Raw genomic sequence first — 23750 nt, 5'->3', positions numbered from 1 at the left:
GGCGCCCTCCAGTGCCAACCCAAGTGGCCATGCTTCACTTGAAAGCCCAGACGACCAACATTGGCGGCTATTTGACCATAGGGGCGACGCAGCCAAGCAGCCTCCCGTTCTTGTCCAATATTTACTCCTTTTCAGCAGGGGTCTCCAAGTTATCTAATACCTTGGATTGATTCTCTCCTCTGTGCTGAAGAGCATTATGGCCCAATCGCAGCATTCACACTGCCCCCTTACACGAGCGCAGCTAACTCAGCAGAACCTGAGGATGGAACATCACTACTCCATACCAGACCGCCCATTTACCTACTTCAGGGCCGAATAGGAGAAAGAAGCAAGAGGCACGGGGGTGGGAAGACAGGTAAGAAAACGATCTCAAGAGTAACTAGAATAAACTCAACTGAGGTGGGGGGGGGGGGGCGGGTAGAGAGAAGGAGAACGGGCAGAGAAGGAGTGTTACACATAGAAATGGACAATTTGAAGTCCAGTGCATGTAAAGTGACTGAATTGGGTCTGGTTTGTGGTAACTCACCTGAGCTGTGCTACACATTGCAGCTCTATGATGGCCGACATCACAGCCAGCTTCCCCTCCCCGTTACGACCACTGGGTACAACTTACATTTATAATGCTATCGAGTATACAGCTTTTAGACTGCTCACTACCTGAAGCTCAACATGGCAAAGGGAGAACATCTCCTCCACCCACTCAAAACTCCAGTTTAACTGGATCATCTGATTTGAACTGTGCAATTCTCAAAACGTATCTCAACAGTAACCTGATTATCTTAACCCTATCATCTTAAATCCCAGAATAGATGGTCATAAAACACTGCTCCAATTCAAAATTAAATAGGTAGAATATGGCTTGCTTCACGGCACCATGTGCAAGCACTTTAATGCAGTATATAATCCTAGGTTTGTGTCCGTGCTTACATTAAAACTAAATAAACAATTTTTCCTCCCCCCTGCACATGTGCTGCATTTTGCCCAGCTCAGATCAGAGGAAAAAGGAAAAGTATAAAAAAATGCAAGGCAAATCGCTAAGCAACAAGCATTTTAAACCAGGTACGAAATACTTAAGTTTCAGAACTTCTTAAGACACAAACTTTCAAATGAAGATCCACCTGGAAGAGAAGTCACAGCATGCATTTGTATAGTCTGAAGACAACACAAGCATCGACTATGGACTCTACGCATTAGCTCTTTTTGCTCTAGTTTGGTGCAGGTCCCATTCCACATTCAGCCGGGTCAGTGTTAGTCCACCAGCAGTCAGGCCGACAGCATCGCCCAGTGTGTGTGTCTGTCTCTCTCTCTCTCTCTCCCAAATGTAGCAGGAGATCCGAGCAACCAGCCTGGCTTCCCTCTGCATCTTGCGAACTAATGCAGTAGCTCCCGGGGTTGGGAAGGCACCTGCGGTTGGTATGGAGAGGCCACCTCAGACCCCGAAGCATTGCAGCCGGCCAAATGAGCCATGTGGCTCTCGGGAGCGTTTCCTGGGTCTTTCATCACAACAATGAGACAAAACACTTCACCGCTCCGTTACTGCACAAGGCTGGATACACTGCGAAATCTCAGGACATCAAACTTACATAGACATTTTCACACTAGAAATATCAACTCCCGATAAATGGACAAACCACAATATTTTTTCACAGCATATCAAAAGCCACTTTAGTCTGAACAGCAAGCTTTTCACATGCGTAATACCACACTGCAACTGGATGTTTATAAGCATGACTGCATAATTTTGGTAGGAACTCTTCCCAAAGCTCTCCACCGCTGGGGTTTTCCTCACCTCATATCTAGATCATTGCATTACGCGATTACCAGGATGGTAGAAGGTGAACTAGACGGACCATGGTCATTTTGCATCTAGCAATTCCTCCGATCTTAACTCAGTATATTAACTTTTTTTTTTGAAAAAGGCAAATCAGGAAATAATCTATTCTTCGACGAGGCAAGGAACGCAGTAGAAATAGGAGGTGGTGCAGCTCCTCGGGCTTCGATGCAATGTGACTAAACTAGAAGGTAAGGAACTTGGGCTGTTGTAACTTTATATCATGGGGACAAATGGGAAGGTTGGAATGCAGCATCGATCTGGAGTTCATGATTGACTTTCAAGGAAGTCTTCAAATAAATGCTAGAAAGCCAACGGATCTTGGCTGTGCAGCACCGGAGTACAAATGCACAGGTTAGCTTCTGCAACGCTCCACACTGTGCGATACTGGCTCAATCTATGCTCATCTCAGGCTGCTTCCAGATCCCTGACACTGCACATCCCACAAGGAGGACTGATAGATACCACAAATTCTACCTTTCCTCACAGGTCCTGACACCGATGTGCTGCAATCTCAACCACTCCTGCCAGATTGGAGGGACTTAGTACACTTATTACACTGGTGATACTTTTTTAAAAAATAGTTTTTTATTTTTATGAACTTTATTAGCTTGTTCCCTGCACTCATGAAATTAACAGGTTGAAGTCCATTCCTAACTGGTATGGGACAAACACTGAGATAGTTCAGGGTCCAACTGGTCAATAATCTGGGGACAGCAAATCACACTAATACACAAGAGTCTATATGATCGGTGAGCCAAAAGGCAGCTGTAAATAGGTTCAACAGTAAATTCATTTTTAAAATAGGCTTTTTCTGCAACTAAGCGTGAATAAAATTATTCCCAATTACACATTTAGTGCATACAATTTACCCTCCCACAGGTTTTACATGATTTGTTAGTCAAACAAAGAGCCCCTCAACCATGTAAAATAGAAATCACATGTTCCTCTGCCTGGCTTATTACATTTTATTTACAAACACGTTAAAACAGTCACACAAGTTAGTGACAGGTTAGTTGAAGATTTGTCACAGTGCAAACTGATGAACAAATCTAAATCATAGAACGGTTACAACACTGAAGGAGGACATTCGGCCCATCGAGTCCGTGCATGATGGAACCAGAAGCTGCGTTCACGCCAAAGAAACCAAGATTCGCTTGGAACTCAAAAATGAGACCAGTTCAGTACTGAAGTCATCAACTTACCATTGAGGTTGCCTCCCGGGGTCAAATTGCCACCCTGTTTCTGTGTGTCATACGCCGGGCCAATATTAGAAAGATCCTGCAAGAGAGAGTTCTCAGCACCAAGCCAGTTTCAGAAGAACAGCACACATCACTAACAGCTAAAACATCCAAACTGTTCTCAGAGAAACACTCAATTTTAAACTGTTTAAAGCACATGATAATTTCACTGACATTTTCAATACTGCCAATAGGAAGGATGCTAGTGGGAAAACAACCCCATTTATAAATGTACTTGTGTATCACAGGACTAAACAAATGCAACTCTAATCTAACTTACATTTATATACCACCTTTAACTGCGTAAAGACATCCCAAAGCACTCCACAGGAGCGTTATCAAACAAAATGCAACACCGAGCCACATAAGGTGATATTCGGACAGCTGGCCAAAAGCTTGGTCGAAGAGGTAGGTTTTAAGGAAGGTCTTAAAAGGAAGAGCGGTCGAGAGGCAGAGAGGTTTATGGAGGGAAATCAAGAGTTTTGGGCCTAGGCAGCTGAAGGCACGGCCGCCAATGCTGGGGTGAAGAAAAAGGATGCGCAAGAGGCCAGAATTGGAGGGATCTGAGGGTTGCAGGAGGTTACAGAGATAGTGAGGAGCGGGGCATGGAGGGATCTGAAAACAAGGATGAGATTAAAATCAAGGCGTTGCCAGACCAGGGGCCAATGTAGGTCAGCGAGCACCGGACTTGGTGAGAGTTAGGGTACCGGCAGCAGTTTTGGATGAGCTCAAGTTTATGGAGGGTGGAAGATGGAAGGCCAGTCAGGGGAGGTATTGGAATAGTCAAGTCTGGAGGTAACAAAAACATGGGTGAGGATTTCAGCAGCTGGTAAGCTGAGGCAGGGGCAGAATCAAGCGATATTAGGAGGCAGAAGTAGCGGTCTTTGTGATAGAGGATATGGGGGTCAGAAGCTCAACTCTGGGTCAAATAGGATGCCAAGGTGCAAATGGTCTGATTCAGCCCGAGACAGTGGCCAGGGAACAGAGTTCATGTCGGGGGCCAATGACGCAAACACTGATCTATAATGCAGGTGCTCACCAACGGGATTTTTGTAGATTTATTATTTCATTGCTCTTTCTCCCCCCCGCCCCCCCCCCCACCATCCTCCCATTAATATTTACATGTCAAATGTGCACTAGTTTGTGACGTGAAAAAGAATCAACTTCACTGCTGCAATTATTAAAGCAACTTACTGAAGCAGCAGTGGCACAAATATTCAAGCATCTAATGTCAGCTACTCCTTAGAAAACTTCAGACCGCTATAGTTTGAGAAACCACAGTTAAACAAAAATATACTCGCCTCAAGCAAGTTTATTCCTGTGTATAAAACATCACAAACAATGGAAAAAACTGCTCTTGTAGCACAGATCTTTAATCTGAAGCACTCACCAATATGGGAGACATTTATCTATCCATGAACTTAAAAAAAAATTCACACCTGTTAAAAGACAATATGATAGGGTATATGTAGGAGGCCTGGAATATTAATAGTTTATCCAGTTTTTAAAAAAACTGATATTTTAAGCAATCATTTCATGTTGTTGGTTATTCCCATACTTGACACCTACCATTTAAGGTTTCAAACCTGTCACATTCTCTCTAATCTAATGTCAGCTACGATGCCCAGTACTGAATGACACCCCTGGGTTTCCAGCCACATCAGTACCCCTTCCAGTACTGGATACCAATAGGGACCAATCAGCAATCTCTCCAGTACTGGAGTCAACCTTCACCTTGCCCCAAGCTAAAACTTGAAAAGCAGTTCCAACACGGAGCAGCTGGGCGACACATCTTTGTTGCGGTAAAGTTTGTTGCCCAGTGCGCTGACTCGACTGATTACGGGCGCCACGTCGATGGTGTTTTGACTCTGCCAGCATGCAAATGGCACATCATCTTGCACGCAGCAGGGTTCTTACCTGGTCTAGCAGTCCAAACTTGGGGTACTCTTCCTGCGGATCCTTGCTGCCAGGATCTGGGTTTTCCTTCACCAAAAACACATCCCGCTCTTTGGTCTGAAATTTCAAACGCATCCAAAATCGGTTATGGACTCCACAAGTCACCCAAATGCAAAAACTGGTCAAGAAATAAGACAAAAGCTTTGGTACCTCATTGCATCACCTGCCTTCAAACATGGTCACAGTTGCTTGTTCTGCCACTGAGCTAGTCCTACCCGGTTATTCAGTGTGGTACCTCTCCCCAGAACCGTGAGATCAGTCAGTGCATCCTTTGAAGGGTTGTGTCAATCAACGCAAAGGGTTTATTTTATTTTTTTTTTTAAAAAGTTCCAACACTGGCACGGTGCGAGCAACAAAGACACTTTGTGCACCCCCCCACTTCTTTCACCCCACCATTGATGGCCCTGCCTTCAGCCGTCTAGGCACTAAACTCTGGAAGTCCCTCCCCAAACCTCTCCTCCTCTAAGACGCTCCTTGAAACCTAACTCTTAGACAAGGCATTTGGTCACCCATTCTCATGTCTCCTTCTTTGGCTCAGTGTCAGTTTTAATCTGTGAAGCACCTTGGGCTGTTTTACGATGTTACAGGCGTTATAATAAATGCAAGTTGTCAGAACCAAGACGGGCTGTGTATGCACGGGGCACCAATACAGTCACAGCAGCGGCCTGTGTTTGTGTGTATACGTACCGATAAGCAAGAGCGAGGATAGGCACAGTACCAAGACGGACACTAAACAGGCGCATCGCACTTCTGCCGCTGTGTATCAGGACGATATCGGAGCCTAACCTGAATAGATCAGCTGGCAAACAGTATTGTTTCTCCAGGATCGACATTGAAGGTCAGAATAGAGATCCAACTGCACTCATTATAATGACAGCTGAAAGGCAGGCTCAATAATGATCTGAGCAGCTCTCTTACAGTCAGTGGACACAAATAGGAATTCATGCTCTGAGAGCAGACACACATCCCTCCTCTGAACTGCAATTCGATGGAATGTTGGACAGCTGAAATGCAGGTAACAGAGTAAATGTAGGCAACGACCTAGAAAGTATTGAACGAAGCAACAAAAATGCTAAGCGCAGCCGGGTTTCTCCAAACTCCCGACAGCACACGTCTAAAACTAGGGGGGTAAATTTTCACCTTCACATGCTGGGCGGTAAGCTGGCCCCTTGTAGAACCGGCCCGATTTTAATCGGACTGAAATCAATGGGATGGGTCCTGCAACAGACCCATGATCATATTGAATAGCGAAGCAGGCTCCAAGGGCTGAATGACCTATTCCTGCTCCTAGTTTCTATGTTTCTAGATGGGCGACCCACTCTGCCAGGTTACTGCCCAAGAGGTGAGGTTGAAAATTACCCCTCGTCTGTTCTCACTCGATCCTTTTGCTGCAGTTATCCTTTGCAGCTCTCCAACTACTTCAAACTAACCTGAAGGTGTTAAAATCTTTATCCTGGGATGCAGGGCACAAGGGAGCATTCTTTTTCTCCCTCCAGTTTCTGTCCCATCAGTCTCCCACTGCCACCAGTGCTGGTAGTGGGAAAATACACTGGCATCCACAAGCTCCACAAGGCTTTTTAATCTTTGCCTCTCCCAGGACACAGCACTGCTGGGAGAGGGGGAATGTTTGTGCGTGAGGTCACACAATCAATTAGATAGCCCGCAAACTCTGGCCTCACCCGTTGTTTTGTCCGTTCCTCAAGCCAGTATACTTGGAATGCTTTGCCGATGTGTTTCCTGGCCCGTAATTTGGCTTCAGGCAAGTGCCCTCACTGCAGAGCGAAGCTCAGAAGGACGACACTGTCCAGCCGGGCACCGTCCACAAATTAAATGGACCGAACACAAGAAATACTCAAGAGGCATCCCAGTGACAACCATGCTACGTTTTATTGTTCCAAGACCTGAAACATGACAATCTGCATTGCAGGGCAGGTGAGCTGCCTGTCAACTATTATGTACAGCGGGAAGAAAACTTCTCAGTATCGACCATCACCGTTTCTGCCTTTTTTTCTCCAAAAAAAACGACAGGGGAATTTTTGATCCCATTCCGAGGGGAACTCACTCACCATCGTCTTCACAATGTTGTTTGGCCAAGTGATTTTGCTGGGTCGTTGTCGGGTAGTCAAACATTCCCAGTACTTGTCAATAAATGGTATTATATCCTGCAGAAAAACCAAGACAATGAGCTCAAATTGAAACTCCGTACTGCTCACCACACAGCATGCACGAGACAAATAAAACACTCAACGCTTCCATTTCAAAATCCAGACAGATAAGAGGATTTACTGGCAAATCAGCTCACCTCCTCACCGATTCAGATACTGTGCCCCACAGTCCCTGTAGGGCAACCTGCCTGTCAAAGTAGGTCAGGTCCCACACGGCCTTGAGGTGCAGCTGCAGCTTGCTCTGTGACTTGACGCATCACGATGGCAAGCCTGGAGCAGACAGCGTCAGGAGCAGTCCTTGCACTTTCCCCCCTCCCACCCCACCCTCTTGACTCAGGCTTTTAAATGAAAAGGTATTTTAAAATCAACAGCAGCAATTTTTAAGCACTCTGCTGCTTTAAAATCACTCAAACTGGCCTGCCTGGGAAGGGGGGTGGGGCTTCTCGGAGGTGATCGCACAATCAGATTTCTGTCCCACCATCATGATTCCGTTATCCTATTACAGGATTAGGATGTGGGTTGATTCTGGTACAAATAAAAAGATATAACAGATACTCCACTGCCTCGTCCCTTCCACGGCTCTAATCTCCTCCAGCATCCCGACAACCCTCCGAGATCTCAGCGCTCCTCTAATTCTGGCTTCTGAGCATCCCCCATTTTCATCTCTCCACCATTGGCGGCTGTGCCTTCAGCTGCCTAAGCTCTGGGATTCCATCTCTCTATTTAAGACGCTCCTTAAAACCTACCTTTGACCAAGCTTTTGGTCACCTGTCCTAATATCTCCTTAGGTGGCTCGGTGCCAAATTTTGTCTGATTACACTTCTGTGAAGCACCTTGAGGGGTTTTACTACGTTAACGGCGCTATACAACTGCAAGTTGTTGTTCACACTGCAGGTACTTGGGTAACCAAAAAAAAACGTAGGAAGTTAGGAGAGGGGTTCTCCAGGAGGTCGAGACTGGGACAAGCACTGCTTCGAGTCTCCCCCCTCCCCAATTCTTCGATACCTCAGCAATAATATTTTGAGAAGCCCCCCACCAGCTGACTGCAAGTGGCTTCCTTTTGTTTATAATATAATATGAAGCGGGATTGCAGAATTTGATGCAGCATCTACAGATTTAGTAGTTATGTCTCAGATATCAGGATCTGATGTTTTCAATGAAAATATTGGCTGGCAGCAGATAACATTACATATTTGTTGATTCAAAAATGACATCAGATACAACTTACAAGTGGACTTTCCCACTCGGCCGCAGGCAAGCAAACTTACCGTCACAGGCTGCACCGAGCCATTCGGATAACAGGTGTCCCAGGTTCAATCCTCGCTCAGTGCCGAGATAGGTTATTGCAGCAAGTCCGCAGTGAGGGAGTTACATCCAGTCTCCAAACGTTAGCTCAATATCCCACTCTGGATCAATATATAGTCGTGAGATACCTTCCCCCCACCTCCCATGCTTGTGAGCGTCAGAAGAGGGTCCACTGTGACGCCTCACGCAGTTGAGCATCCCGCTGACAGAACTCACACATGAAGAACGGTCGCTTGGGTGAAACGGCAGTGGGAAGCCAGTTCCGTCAAAACAAGGAATACAGGTGGGAATCGAAGGAAAAGATTTTTGTACCAGACAGCTAATATGAAATTCCCACAGTCGCCCAATCTCACGTGGAAAGGCCGGTGTTCTCCAAATACCTGCAGCGTCATAAGAGTTTCGCCAGCTTTTTATTTGTACCAGAATCACTATCAGTAGCCCAAGACATGTAATGCTGGAGAACACCTCTCGTCAGGGCATGCGAGGAATAACACTGCAAGCATCTCAAGATGCAGCCCCAGCCTTCGGCGGAGGGCCAAGTTTGGGCGATTAAACCAGCAATCGTTCGAATGGAGGGAGCAAACAGAGATTGGTGACATCAGGTCACAAAGGCTTTGAGAAATTACCCGAAGAATTTCAGCTTGACCAGCTCCTTACCAGAGTTCACGGTTTTCCAGGAGCCAAACACATTTAAACAGCTGAGAGTTGGAGCCGTTCCTCCACCATTCATGATTCCAGGTTTGAGAACTGTGACGTGGTTCACTTTGCCCATCAGTGCTACACGGGAAGAACACTTAGAATCACGGAAGGCAGGCGGTCGGTCCATCGTGCCTGCTTCGTGAAAGAGCTATCAAATTAGTCCTACTCCCCTGCTCTTTCCCCTTCGCCCTGCAAATTTTTCCTTTTCAAGTATTTATCCAATTCCCCTTTGAAAGTCACAATTTAATCTGCTTCCCTCAACCATTAAGGCAGTGCATGCCAGATCATAACTCGTTGCGTAAAAACAACTCCCCATATCTCCCCTCTGGTTCTTTTAGTATTTGAATAATATCATGAAGCAATTAGACTTCCAGTGTGCTTGTGTACCACTGACAGCTATGTTGTTGTGCTGGATCAAGAGTCAATACCAACCCAGTGCCAAAACTACTCCAGGACCCATCTGATTTTTGTGGGTGTAAAAGTATTACCAAAATCTTCCAGACTGCGCACCTAGATTATATTTGGGATGAACACTCTCTGCAGCCGTTGCACCCAAGCCCTCAACACCGTACCTTATCTTTTGAAAACATGGTTTTGGGATGCTCGTCCTGGGTCCGGGAGCGCCAGGTCAGGTTGGCGAGACCCGTGAGGCACATTTCCTTCAAGTCTGCAGGGAAAGAAAGAACTTGCATTTATATAGCGCCTTTCACAACCTCACGACTTCCCAAAGCGCTTCACAGCCAATGAAGTACTTTTAAGTGCCATCACTGATGTAATGTCGGAAACACGGCAGCCAATTTGCTAACAGCAAGATCACACAAGCAGCACTGTGATAATGATCAGATAATCTGTTTTAGTGATGTTGGTTGAGGGATAAATATTGGCCAGGACACCGGGGATAATCACCCCTACTCCTCTTCGAAATTATGTTGTGCGATCTTTTACGTCCACCCGAGAGGTTTAACGTCTCATCCAAAAGACAGCACTTCAGGTGCAGCAGGTAATCCGGAAGGCAAATGGAATAGTGACCTTTATTTCTATGGGGATGGAGTATAAAAGCAGGCAAGTCATGCTACAACTGTACAGGGTGCTGGTGAGACCACACCTGGAGTACTGCATACAGTTCTGGTGCCCTTATTTAAGGAAGGACATACTTGCATTTGAGGCAGTTCAGAGAAGGTTCGCTAGGTTGATTCAGGGTATGGAAGGGTTGTCTTATGAGGAAAGATTGAACAGGTTGGATCTATACTCATTGGAGTTTAGATGAGAGGAGATCTTATTAAAACATACAAGATTCTGAGGGGACTCGATAGGGTAGATGCTGAGAGGATGTTACCCCTCATGGGGGAATCTAAAAGTAGGGGGCATAGTCTCAGAATAAGGGGTTGCCCGTTTAAGACGGAAACGAGGAGGAATTTCTTCTCCCAGAGGGTCGTGAATCTTTGGAATTCTTTACCCCAAAAAGCTGTGGAGGCTGAGTCATTGAATACATTCAAGGCTGAGTTAGACAAATCTTCGATCAGCAAGGGAGTCAAAGGATATGGGGAAAGGGCACGAGAGTGGAGTTGTGGTAAAATCAGATCAGCCATGATCTCATTAAATGGCGGAGCAGGCTCGAGGGGCCAAATGGCCTACTCCTGCTCCTATCTCTTCTGGTCTTAAGGTCTTATAGTGCAGCACTCCCTCAGTACTGGCTACTCTGAGAAGAGATGGATAAAAGCTTTAACATATTCTGTGCATCATATTCTATAAAGTCATGTACGTTGACAGAGTATTGCTTTGCTGCATTGATCCTCCTTAGCACTTCTCTCGCAAGAGAATTTGAGACACCAACAGACACCACCAACCAGCTACTTATCATCCAAACCCATTTCCAGTGGGCCCTTTAAGAGCCTCACTGTGTTAGCTCATTAAAACCCAAGCTGGGGTTTTACTCAGCCTCACAGAACAGCAAGGTCCCGGGTTCTATCGATGCTGTTCACAAACGCCTGGAGGACTGGCATTGGAATCAGTCTCAATTATTCCACCCTGAACTCAGAAGTGGTGGCAGGAGAGAGAAATGAAAAAGTTTCTGGGGCGAATGTACGAGGACAGGTTGCACAGACTAGGCTTGTATTCCCTTGAATATAGAAGATTAAGATGTGATCTAATGGAGGTGTTTAACATGATTAAAGGATTTGATAGGGTAGTTAGAGAGAAACTATTTCCTCCAGAACAAGGCGGGGCATAACCTTAAAATTAGAGCTAGGCCGTTCAGGGGTCACGTCAGGAAGCACTTCTTCACACAAAGGGGAGTGGAAATCTGGAACTCTCTCCCCCACAAAGCTGTTGAGGCTGGGGATCAACTGAAAATTTCAAAACTGAGATTGACAGCCTTTGTTGAGTAAGGGTATTAAGAAATATGAACCAAGGCGAGGAGACGGAGTTAAGATAGAGATCTAATTGAATGGCGAAACAGGCTCGAGGGGCTGAATGGCCTGTTCCTATGTTCCACCTTGCTGGAGGAGGACAGGATCAGGCTCGACTCCAGGGACCATACTGCATCAATGCAACACGTACACATGGAACGACCCAACAGATCCACAACTGGCTGGAGGAATCCCTTCGCAGATGTGATCCCAAACAAACATCAATCGTCGCTGTTAACCTGTATGACACAAAGTCAGCATCTCTAACCACGACTTTTCCACAAAGTGCATTAAGCTCAATAATCAAACACCGGGCGTTTCGTGCAATTCGTAATCTTACTTGCTTGTTTTCGGAGGAAGTAGGTGTTCCCGCTGTGGTGACACATGTTGCAGTGAAAAATGTAATTGGTCATGAACGGAAGGCATGAGCTGCAAACAAGGAAACCAGCGATCAGAATTAGGTACAACTCATAAATCTACCTGGATTAAGCGTGTCTGGATAAACCTGCGGTCATGACTTCAGTTAGTGTGAATAAAGTCACAAGAGAGTTTAGTGGTTATGTACTTGGGATAATAATCCACAGAACGCCAGTTCAAATCCCACAGCAGCAGTTTGAGAATTTGAATTCAATTCAAAAAAATTTGGAAATAAAAAGCTGGCGTCAGTTAAAAAAAAAAGTTACTATGAAGCTGTCCGATTGTCGTCAAAATCCAACTGGTTCATTAATGTCCGGTAGGGAAGGAAACCTGCCGTCCTGAACCGGTCTGGCCTACTGGTGACTCCAGTCCCACACCAATGTGGTTGACTCTTAACTGCCCTCAGAAATGGCCACTCAGTTACCATGTTATCAGGGGAACGAGGGATGGGCAATAAATTCTGGCTTTGCCAGGGATGCCTGCAGCCCGAGAATAAATATAATATAAAAAAATCAAACGAACAAAGTGGACTAGCTGTCTGCAAAGAACAAAATCCCTCAAAACTCAACAGAACCAATCGGCTATAGCTTCCTTCATGTCCATACAGACCAGCTAAGTCCCCAAGGACAATCTCAGTCGGACTCCAACACCTGAGGACAGAGGGAGGGGAGCAGCAGGAGGAAATTAAATCACCAGTTGGGGTTCCTATGCTGATCGCCGACCCTGTGTCATAGCATGAGGCGAGGCAGGACGCAGCTTAGCTGCGTTGTCATCCAACAGTCAAGCAGGTTGCCTACAGTTGTTGTCAGCGATCAGGTCGAGAACGGCCAGTCTAGTGAAGGGTGCCAGAGGTTCTCAGCACCACTGCTCCCCCACCCCACCCCCCATACAAACCTTCAACAGCAATCAACAGCTTCGCGAGAAGGGGGAATAGCAGAGAAAGGGGGAATACTTTGACTTAAACCACAATGTGAACGCCTCATTCCCCACTGTACAATTCAAGCAAGGCACTAAGGGGCCAATTTTAACCTCACCCGCCCTGCTACAAAGAGGCAGGTTCCAGTCAGGCCTATTCAGCTTTAGGTTAAAATTGCCCCCCCAACCCCGACAAAATTTCAACGTATTCTATAGACTAGCAATCGAAATATAATGCACCAGCTTAAATATTCTCTCAAAGTGAATTGCTGCCCTGTGACGAACCCTGGTGACCCGTGTACAGCGCAAGAGTCAGATTACGTACGTTGTATCAAGACCAAATGTGTCTGCAGAGAACCATTTTACACAGATCCCACACTGGAGCTCCACTCCACCGAGATGCCGCACAGATTCGTCCTCCATCACGCCCGCCTGCTGAGCGTCGGTGGCTTCGGTGCTATCGCCAGATGCCTCCTGGAAAAACAACGTACAATTCGGAAATCGGACATGGAAACAAGTGCCAACAGTTCACCATTCGGCCCGCGTGAGCAACAAGTGGGCCAGTCAAGCTACAACGGGACTGCGACAATTCAGCTCGCGTCTCCCAAAGTAACTACCAAAGCACTTGGACAGACTCCGCATTGAGCAACCCATCTCATCCACAGTGACGTGGAGAGGCCCTGAAGGCTGGGGCAGAAGTGGTTATGCACTTCATTAGGGTTAGACACTTTCCTAGAGGGGGAGGGAGCGAGAATCCCAAGAGAGAGAGTCATTCAGCAGGCTGCTGTCATTGAACTTTGAACAGCTGCTCATTCCCCACCTCGAGGGGATGGGCAGCCCAACGAGAGCTGGGAAAGGAGTGTGCCGGGTAATCAAGTAACCCATCGAGAGTTATGGGATACTCTCCACTTGCCTGGATGAATGCAGCTGCAACAACGCTCAAGAAGCTCAACACCATCCAGGACAAAAGCAGTCCGCTCCATCGGCACCCCAGCTATCAGCTTAAACATCCACTCCCTCCTCCACCGGCGCACCGTGGCTGCAGTGTACACCATCTCCAGGATACACTGCAGCAACTCGCCACGGCTTCTTCAACAGCACCTCCCAATCCTACAATCTCCGAGAAAGGCAAGGGCAGCAGGTACATGGGAACACCATCATCACCAGGTTCCGCAGACTTGGACGTATATCGCCGTTCCTTCGTTGTCGCTGGGTCAAAATTCTGAAACTCCCCACCTAACAGCACTGTGGGAGCACCTTCACCACAGACGATAGCGGTTCAAGGTGGCGGCCCATCACCACCTACAGATGGGCAATAAATATCAGCCTTGGCAGCGATGTCCATATTCCAAATATGAATTGAAAAAAAGCTAAGAGCCTTACTTTCATTTTAAACCCATTGCAGCAGCATGAGTGTCCAAGCTTTTAGTCTGCGTGGGCTACTTTGTGCGTTGGCCGAGACAGGTACCTGAAATACATTCGACAGCCCAGCACCAGCCTGTCCTCAACAGCGCCGAATCACCAAACATTTTCCAGCAGGTGGTGGAGTCAAAGGTCTGCAATCGGTCGGGTGAACCCCTGCTAACCCAGGGCAACAGGGCCCCAGTTGCAGCACCTCAGCTGCCATCTGCTAACTCAGCACAGACCAGAGGTCGAGCTCAGGGCCTCTCCCCCCTGGTCTCACCCCGTACCAAAAGCATCTCAAGATACTTACAATATCTTTCCCACCAGAGGACTCCATCTCCATAGTGACAGGTACTTCGGCTATAGTAGAATCACTGGAACAAGACAAAGGTATCATTATTGAACACAGTGCACTGACTGAAAGGACCGTCACTCAGCTGTGGTCACAAACCATTTACTTGGTATGAATTCTGCACTAACCTAATGATTGTAAAACCTTAAATCACTGGTTAGTTCTCAGCTGGAGAATACTGCATACAACTCTGGGCACCGCATTATTGGAAGGATATCAAGGCCTTGGAGAGGGAGTAGAGGAGATTTACCAGAATGTTACCAAGGATGAGGGACTTCAGTTATCTGGACACACTAAAGAAGCTGGGATTGTTCTCTCTGAAGCAGAGAAGGTTAAGGGGAGACTTAATCAAGGTGTTCAAAATCATGAAGGGTTTTGATGGAGTAGACAAGGAGAAACTGTTTCCACTGGTAAGAGGATCAGTAACCAGAGGAGACAGAGTTAAGATAATTGACAAAAGAAGCAGAGGGGAGATGAGAATTTTTTTTTAATGCAGCGAGTCATGAGGAGGAACGCACTGCCTGAAAGGGCAGTGGAAGCAGATGCGACAACAACTTTCAAAAGGGAATTGGATAAATACTTCAAAAGGAAACATTTGCAAGGCTATGGGGAAAGAGCAGGGGAGTGAGACTAATCGGATAGCTCTTTCAAAGAGCCGGCACAGGCACGGTGGGCCGAATGGCCCCCTTTCTGCGCTGTGATTATATTCTATGAGAACACTTTGGGAGTCCTGAGGACATAAGCTGCTATACAAACGCAAGGTTTTTTCACCCCTCCTCTTACTGCTTCTGGAGTGTGGGGGAGCTGGGGTCTAGGTTGGTAGAGATTAGTGGCCCTGGCCTGCATGTCTGTTTGCTGACTGAAGATCTTCCTGCTGCAAAAAGACTTGAAGTTGCAGCCATGGCCAGTACAGACACATGCAGGAGTCACAATATAGATTGGGGTGGGGGAAAAAAAAAGAGACTGAGGGCTGAGGCCCATGCTGGGAAGTCAACTGGGCCTCTTATTAGGGCTGGGAGGGAAGAGCATCCCGCTGGGAAGGTAGCAGAGACCTCCAGGTGCTTGTCTGTCAGCACTGGGGCTAACGCTTGGAGCCCACATCATCAGAGTGCATCAGGCCTGAGGTAGCATTGGTCCAGGAAGAGCAGCAGGAAGAGCACACTCCTGAAACAACAGGGCTGGGGGGGGGGGGGGGGGGGGAGAAGAGTGAGGAGGATCTAAGCTGAATGTATGTTGAGGGAAAGCCTCAACGAGGGGATGGGAAATAGTCCCACAATAACAGTTACGCAGATTTTCAACGAAACATACCAAGAGGATATTCAACCTCCATTTGGCAATAAAACAGCAACAACTTGCATTTATATGGCCCTTTCATGCAGTAAAAACGTGTCAAGGTGCTTCACAGGAACGTTAATAAAATTTGACAGTCACATTCGGACAGGTGACCAAAAGCTTGGTCAAAGAGTTAAGGAATGTCTTAGGAACACAGGAACAGGAGTAGGCCATTCTATGAGATCACGGCTGATCTGTATCCTAACTTCATAATCCCTTAATATCCTTGGCTAGCAAAAATCTATTGATCTGAGATTTAAAAATCATTAATTGAGCTAGCATCTACTGCTTTTTGCAGTAGTGTGTTCCACACTTGCACCAACCTTTGTGTGAAGAAGTGTTAACTAACTTCTCTCAAACGGCCTGGCTCTGATTTTCAAGTTATGTTCCCTTGTCCTAAACTCCCCCTCCAGCAGAAAAAGTTTCTCTATCAATCCTAAAAACCTCAACCAAAATCACCCCTTAACCTTCAATATTCGAGGGAATACAAGCCTTAAACGTGGGGAGAGGGGCAGAGAGGTTCAGGGAGGGAATTCCAGAGCTTAGGGCCTGGCTGGCTGAAGGCACGGCCACCAGTGGTGGGACGATGGAAATCGGGCATGCACAAGAGACCAGAATTGGAGAAACGCAGAGGTCTCAGGAGGGTTGTGGGGCCGGGGGAAGTTGCAGAGATAGGGAAGGGTGAGGCCTTGGAGGGATTTGAACACAAGGATGATCATTTTAAAATTAAGGCGTTGCTGAACCGGGGACCTATGACAACACATTGGTACCTTTGGTCTCCAAGATACATTGCTAGCAACTACAGAACAATCAAGTGGCGAAATGCCCCTTGCTGCTGATGGGAAGTAGTCGCACACACTGAAAGTGCACTTTCCCAATGGCCAGAGCAGCAGTGTTTTGTTCGACACAGGACAGTTCTGGGAATCACCCCGAAAACACGTATCGACGTTTCCTTTGTTGAGCAAGCAGACACAAGCTGCTGCAAGGGTTGTGCACAGTCGCAAAAGTTTCAAAATTAAGTTACTGCAGCAGCGTTGGAAGTGGAGAATCAACCCCCGATTCACTCATCTATCGTTAAATAAAACCATCTTCCGTGAACGTTTAAACAGCCCCACCATTTGCTGTAAGAAAGACAGACAAAACCAGACAAGCACAAAAGTGGAACATGTTTTAAAAGTCAGAGAAAAGACATGGGGTGCTGGTAGAATTACAGCAACACCCTCCATCGTGAGATTCACTCTGCTCTGCACAAAGGGGCAACAGGCAAGACTAACATCGTACTGGGGGAAGAAATGACTGGTGCAGCACATTGCACACCAAGTCCTGTGTCCTCAGTATCATGAGGGCATTGGTGGGGCGATGGTAATTACCCCGGAACCTGCTCCTCTCTGCTATCACAGTGAGGAACAGGAATGAGAACATTGAAGGACGAGGACCCCGTCACACAAACCCAAGACCCCGTCACAAACCAGAGGTGTGCTCAGCTCTGCAATCTGGCGAGCACTGAGATCGGTGTGGGTGTGAAGGGGTTGCGTGAATAATATCCATCCCCATATCATGGAACTATTCAGTTATCTGGGCAACTCTGTGGAGCACAAGACTCCAGTTGCACAGAGAAATCCTCCCCTGTACCCCAGTCCCCAATAAGACAGAGACAGAGACTCTCTCTCTCTCTTCACGCCCCCCCCCCACACACAGAGAGAGTCTCTCTCTCTCTCTCTCTCACCACCCCCCCTCCCACAGAGTCTCTCTCTCTCCCCCCCCCCTCCCTCACAGAGACTCTCTTCCCCCCACTCACACAGAGACTCTCTCTCTTCCCCCCCTCACACAGAGACTCTCTCTCTTCCCCCCCTCCCTCCCAGAGACTCTCTCTCCCCCCCTCCCTCCCACAGAGACTCTCTCTCTCTCCTCCCCGCCTCCCTCCCACAGAGACTCTCTCTCTCCTCCCCCCCTCCCTCCCAGAGACTCTCTCTCTCCTTCCCCCCCCTCCCTCCCACAGAGACTCTCTCTCTCCTCCCCCCCTCCCTCCCAGAGACTCTCTCTCCTTCCCCCCCTCCCTCCCACAGAGACTCTCTCTCTCCTTCCCCCCCTCCCTCCCACAGAGACTCTCTCTCTCCTTCCCCCCCTCCCTCCCACAGAGACTCTCTCTCTCCTTCCCCCCCTCCCACAGAGACTCTCTCTCTCCTTCCCCCCCTCCCACAGAGACTCTCTCTCTCCTCCCCCCCTCCCACAGAGACTCTCTCTCTCCTTCCCCCCCTCCCTCCCACAGAGACTCTCTCTCTCCTTCCCCCCCTCCCTCCCACAGAGACTCTCTCTCTCCTTCCCCCCCTCCCACAGAGACTCTCTCTCTCCTCCCCCCCTCCCAGAGACTCTCTCTCTCTCCTCCCCCCTCCCTCCCACAGAGACTCTCTCTCTCCTCCCCCCCCTCCCTCCCAGAGACTCTCTCTCTCTCCTCCCCCCCCTCCCTCCCACAGAGACTCTCTCTCTTCCCCCCCCTCCCTCAGAGACTCTCTCTCTCTTCCCCCCCCCCCTTCCTCAGAGACTCTCTCTCTCTTCCCCCCCTCCCTCAGAGACTCTCTCTCTCTCTCTTCCCCCCTCCCTCAGAGACTCTCTTCCCCCCCCCCTCCCTCGGAGACTCTCTTCCCCCCCCCCTCCCTCACACACAGACTCTCTCTCTTCCCTTCCCCCCCCCTCACACACAGAGACTCTCTCTCTTCCCTTCCCCCCCCCTCACACACAGAGACTCTCTCTCTTCCCTTCCCCCCCCCCTCAGAGACTCTCTCTCTCTCTCTTCCACCCCCTCCCTCACAGAGACTCTCTCTTCCACCCCCTCCCACAGAGACTCTCTCTTCCCCCCCCTCCCTCACAGAGACTCTCTCTTCCCCCCCCCCTCCCTCACAGAGACTCTCTCTTCCCCCCCCCCTCCCTCACAGAGACTCTCTCTTCCCCCCACCTCCCTCACAGAGACTCTCTCTTCCCCCCCCCCCCTCCCTCACAGGGACTCTCTCTTCCCCCCCCCCTCCCTCACAGGAACTCTCTCTTCCCCCCCTCCCTCACACAGAGACTCTCTCCCCCCCCCCCTCCCTCACACAGAGACTCTCTCCCCCCCCCCTCCCACAGAGACTCTCTCTCTCTCTCCTCCCCCCTCCCTCCCAGAGACTCTCTCTCTCTCCTCCCCCCCCCTCCCTCCCACAGAGACTCTCTCTCTTCCCCCCCCTCCCTCCCACAGAGACTCTCTCTCTTCCCCCCCCCTCCCACAGAGACTCTCTCTCTTCCCCCCCCTCCCTCAGAGACTCTCTCTCTCTCCCCCCCCCCCCTTCCTCAGAGACTCTCTCTCTCTTCCCCCCCTCCCTCAGAGACTCTCTCTCTCTTCCCCCCTCCCTCAGAGACTCTCTTCCCCCCCCCCTCCCTCAGAGACTCTCTTCCCCCCCCCCTCCCTCACACACAGACTCTCTCTCTTCCCTTCCCCCCCCCCCCTCACACACAGAGACTCTCTCTCTTCCCTTCCCCCCCCCTCACACACAGAGACTCTCTCTCTTCCCTTCCCCCCCCCCTCACACACACAGACTCTCTCTCTTCCCTTCCCCCCCCCTCACACACAGAGACTCTCTCTCTCTCCCCCCCCCCCTTCCTCAGAGACTCTCTCTCTCTTCCCCCCCTCCCTCAGAGACTCTCTCTCTCTTCCCCCCCCTCCCTCAGAGACTCTCTCTCTCTTCCCCCCTCCCTCAGAGACTCTCTTCCCCCCCCCTCCCTCCCTCAGAGACTCTCTTCTCCCCCCCCCCTCCCTCACAGACTCTCTCTCTTCCCTTCCCCCCCCCTCACACACAGAGACTCTCTCTCTTCCCTTCCCCCCCCCCTCAGAGACTCTCTCTCTTCCCTTCCCCCCCCCCTCAGAGACTCTCTCTTCCACCCCCTCCCTCACAGAGACTCTCTCTTCCCCCCCCTCCCTCACAGAGACTCTCTCTTCCCCCCCCCCCCTCCCTCACAGAGACTCTCTCTTCCCCCCCCCCCTCCCTCACAGAGACTCTCTCTTCCCCCCCCCTCCCTCACAGAGACTCTCTCTTCCCCCCCCCTCCCTCACAGAGACTCTCTCTTCCCCCCACCTCCCTCACAGAGACTCTCTCTTCCCCCCCCCCCCTCCCTCGCAGGGACTCTCTCTTCCCCCCCTCCCTCACAGGGACTCTCTCTTCCCCCCCTCCCTCACACAGAGACTCTCTCCCCCCCCCCCCTCCCTCACACAGAGACTCTCTCCCCCCCCCCTCCCTCACACAGAGACTCTCTCTCCCCCCCCCCCCTCCCTCACACAGAGACTCTCTCTCCCCCCCCCCCTCCCTCACACAGAGACTCTCTCTCCCCCCCCCCCCTCCCTCACACAGAGACTCTCTCTCCCCCCCCCCCCTCCCTCACACAGAGACTCTCTCTCCCCCCCCCCCCCTCCCTCACACAGAGACTCTCTCTCCCCCCCCCCCCTCCCTCACACAGAGACTCTCTCTCCCCCCCCCCCCTCCCTCACACAGAGACTCTCTCTCCCCCCCCCCCCCTCCCTCACACAGAGACTCTCTCTCCCCCCCCCCCTCCCTCACACAGAGACTCTCTCTCTCCCCCCCCCCTCCCTCACACAGAGACTCTCTCTCCCCCCCCCCCCCCTCCCTCACACAGAGACTCTCTCCCCCCCCCCTCCCTCACACAGAGACTCTCTCCCCCCCCCCTCCCTCACACAGAGACTCTCTCCCCCCTCCCTCCCTCACACAGAGACTCTCTCCCCCCCCCCCCCCCCTCACACAGAGACTCTCTCCCCCCCCCCTCACACAGAGACTCTCTCCTCTCCTCCCCTCTCCCCCCCCCCTGAACCTCCCCCTTTTCCCATTCACTCCCCATCGCCATGGAACCAGCGGCCAGTCCTTGTTCCCTAAATCCAGCCCTGGACTCCCCCTGAATCCGGAGTTATCACTCCACCCACCGCCGCCCCTTCACCAACCTGCTGCCGCCGCCCCCGGTCGCTCCGGGCCCGGCCGGAGCCTCTTCCCCCGCGGCCGCCGCTCCCGCCTCCCCGACACCCGCCATCTTTGAACCAGATCTCGCTCCAGCTCCGCAACTCTCGCGAGATCACCGAACGCGCCGCCGCTCTTAAAGTCACCTGACGCCCGGAGGACTTAAAAAAAAGTACAACACTCTTAAAGGGGCACAACCATTGGCCTTAAAGGGGCCTCACCCTCTTTGGTGTCTCCTTGGCTTGTTGAATAAAGATCAAATCTACCAGGATTAGAAATCGTTCCTCCCCCCCCTAAAAGGAGAAAACAGCATCAGTTAAATAAAAGACAACATGTCCAAACCAGAATGAGAAAATAAAGAGTTTTTTTAATGTGGAATAAAGATAGAAAATGTTGGAAAACACTCAGCGGGGCAGACAGCACCTGTGGAGAGAGAGAGGTCACCTCTGTAAACCTTTTCTTTCCAGTACGTTGATGGCTGTTTTGGTTCCGCTTCGTGCTCTCGCCCTGAATTGGAAACTTCCATCAATGTTGCTCCTAACTTCCACCGCTATTTCCTCTGGTCGGAGAGTCAGTAACAAGAACAGCAGCAGTGGGAGTTCATCCAACGATAACAGGCAGTTAATTAACCACAGGATGGTGTGTCCTGTGCTGCTATTTACCTTCACATATCTCAATTTGGTAAATGTGTCTGCAAGTGTATTTTCTGTGACTTCCTTCGTTCTTCAATTGCGCAAGGCTTGATTCATCCATCAGACAGGATATTTTGATGAATTATTTCTGGACGTTGCCTTTAATTCATCGAAATACCAAAAGCAATGGTGCAAATAAAGTGGACAGTCTGATCCCACTGAAAGTTGGGAGAATGAACTGTTTGGTGGGTCCTGTTACAATTTGCTTTGTGTGAATTCTACTAACAGGCCACGAGGTGGCAGCATGGACAAAGAGTGGCACTGCCTCAGATGAAGCATTTCTCACTCATGGACGGGCTTAAAGTGGGGTTTATTGAGAAGAGGTCCTAGCCGCCCCCCCCCCAACCTCTTGTAACCTTTGCCCCCACCCCACTACTTATATACCTGATACTCATGTAATAATTTCAAACACTAATTTCATTTTCTGGAAAATATAATGTTGCAAAGCACACATGTTCAAATCTAAAAACCATGGTGGGGCGGGGGGGGTGAAATTTGATTTGGACAAGGAAGAAAAATGGGCTGTATCACATCTGGCACCCGATATACATCTGGTCCGATATTTAGTACCACAGATTTCAATGGAATAATATCAGGCGGGGTGTATAACAGGTGGCAACAACAACAACTTGCACCTTTAATGCAGTAAAACATCCCAAGGAGCTTCACAGGAGCGTTACCAGACAAAATTTGACACTGAGCCACATAAGGAGATTGTTTTTATTCGTTCATGGGATGTGGGCGTCGCTGGCGTGGCCGGCATTTATTGCCCATCCCTAATTGCCCTTGGCATTTTAGATATTAGGACAGGTGACCAAACGCTTGGTCTCAGAGGTAGGTTTTAAGCGACAACTTAAAGGAGGAGAGAGAGGTAGAGAGGCGGAGAGGTTTAGGGAGGGAATTCCAGAGCTTAGGGCCTGGACTGCTGAAGGCACAGCTGCCAATTGTGGGGCGATGGAAATCAGGGGTGCACAAGAGGCAAGAATTGAAGGAGCGCAGAGATCTCGGAGGTTTGTAGGGTTGGAGGAGGTTACAGAGATAGGGAGGGATTTGAACACAAGGATGAGAATTTTAAATTTGACCCATTGCTGGACCGGGAGCCAATGGAAGTCAGCGAGCTCAGGGGGTGATGGTTGAACGGGACTTGGTGCGAGTCAGGATATGGAAAACGGAAGGAATTGGGGTTGGGAGCGATGACCAGAGGACTGACTTGATTAAAAAAAGGGGAGTTTTCAGTGTGAGGATCTTGAGACAGGCTTGCTCACTGGCTCAGCGTGGAATTACTCGTGCTGCGAACTGCCAGAATGTTACTGTGTCAGTTGTCAGCGGATGTGAGTGCTGCAGCCTGTACCGAACTGTTTTCTGACAGCAGTTTTGATTATTTAAATCTTTCTTCTCCCTGTTAACAGTGTCTGGCAAAATGACCAACCGTGGTCGCAATGCCCCTTTAAGATTTGGGAGTGCTTTTTTTGTCCTGTTCCTGCAACAAAAAGGAAAGAGAAAAACAAACACACAGGAGAAGTCTGAATTTTTAACTTTTTTTCTTGGAGTTGCTGTTCCTATGTTTTGCCAGATGGTGGCAACATTTCACCAAGATTTAAAGAAAGAAGCAAAGACTTGCATTTTTATAGCGCCGTTCACAACCTCAGGACCTCCCGAAGCACTTTGCAGCCATTTAATACTTTTGAAGTGCAGTGACTGTATATTTGTGTCTGTATGTGCCTGTGTGTATATATGTGTGTATCTGATTGTATATGAATGTGCATATGTATGTGTTTGTGTGTGTGTATTTGTGTGTGTGTGTGTGTGTGTATATGTGTGTGTGTGTGTGTGTGTGTGTATTTGTGTGTGTGTGTGTATATGTGTGTGTGCCTGTTAAATTCGAGGCCATGCTGGACCAGGAGCCAATGTAGCTCAGCGAGCACAGGAAGTGATGAGTGAACAGGACTTGGTGCGAGTCAGGATGAGCTGAAGTTTACAGAAGGCGGAAGGTGGGATGCCGGCCAGGGAGCTTTGGAACAGTCAAGTCCCATCTCCAATAT

At 49.3% G+C, this 23750-nt stretch overlaps 1 protein-coding gene across 5 annotated transcripts in view; it reads right to left on the bottom strand.

The window, feature by feature from the left end:
- Nucleotides 1-21091, bottom strand: part of ash2l (ash2 like, histone lysine methyltransferase complex subunit) — a 39638-nt gene extending 18547 nt beyond the window's left edge. For 3 of the 5 annotated variants that reach the window (XM_068001019.1, XM_068001016.1, XM_068001018.1), the window contains exons 1-8: nt 21004-21091; nt 14652-14715; nt 13263-13411; nt 11946-12034; nt 9770-9864; nt 7095-7190; nt 4990-5085; nt 3037-3112 (exon numbers count right to left, since the gene is read on the bottom strand). In XM_068001019.1, coding sequence (XP_067857120.1) covers nt 3037-3112; nt 4990-5085; nt 7095-7190; nt 9770-9864; nt 11946-12034; nt 13263-13411; nt 14652-14715; nt 21004-21089 — 751 coding nt within the window. In that variant the 5' untranslated portion in view covers nt 21090-21091. Of the gene's footprint in view, nt 1-1100; nt 1119-3036; nt 3113-4989; nt 5086-7094; nt 7191-9769; nt 9865-11945; nt 12035-13262; nt 13412-14651; nt 14716-21003 lie in introns of all 5 variants that reach the window. The other 2 variants (XM_068001015.1, XM_068001017.1) reach the window with 1 other exon arrangement.
- Between the last annotated feature and the right edge of the window lie 2659 nt (nt 21092-23750).

The sequence above is a fragment of the Heptranchias perlo genome, chromosome 20 (genome assembly GCF_035084215.1).
Source record: "Heptranchias perlo isolate sHepPer1 chromosome 20, sHepPer1.hap1, whole genome shotgun sequence".
NCBI classification, from domain to species: domain Eukaryota; kingdom Metazoa; phylum Chordata; class Chondrichthyes; order Hexanchiformes; family Hexanchidae; genus Heptranchias; species Heptranchias perlo.
The sequence above is the reverse complement of the archived record's forward strand: the minus strand, read 5'-3'. Positions and strand labels throughout refer to the sequence as shown.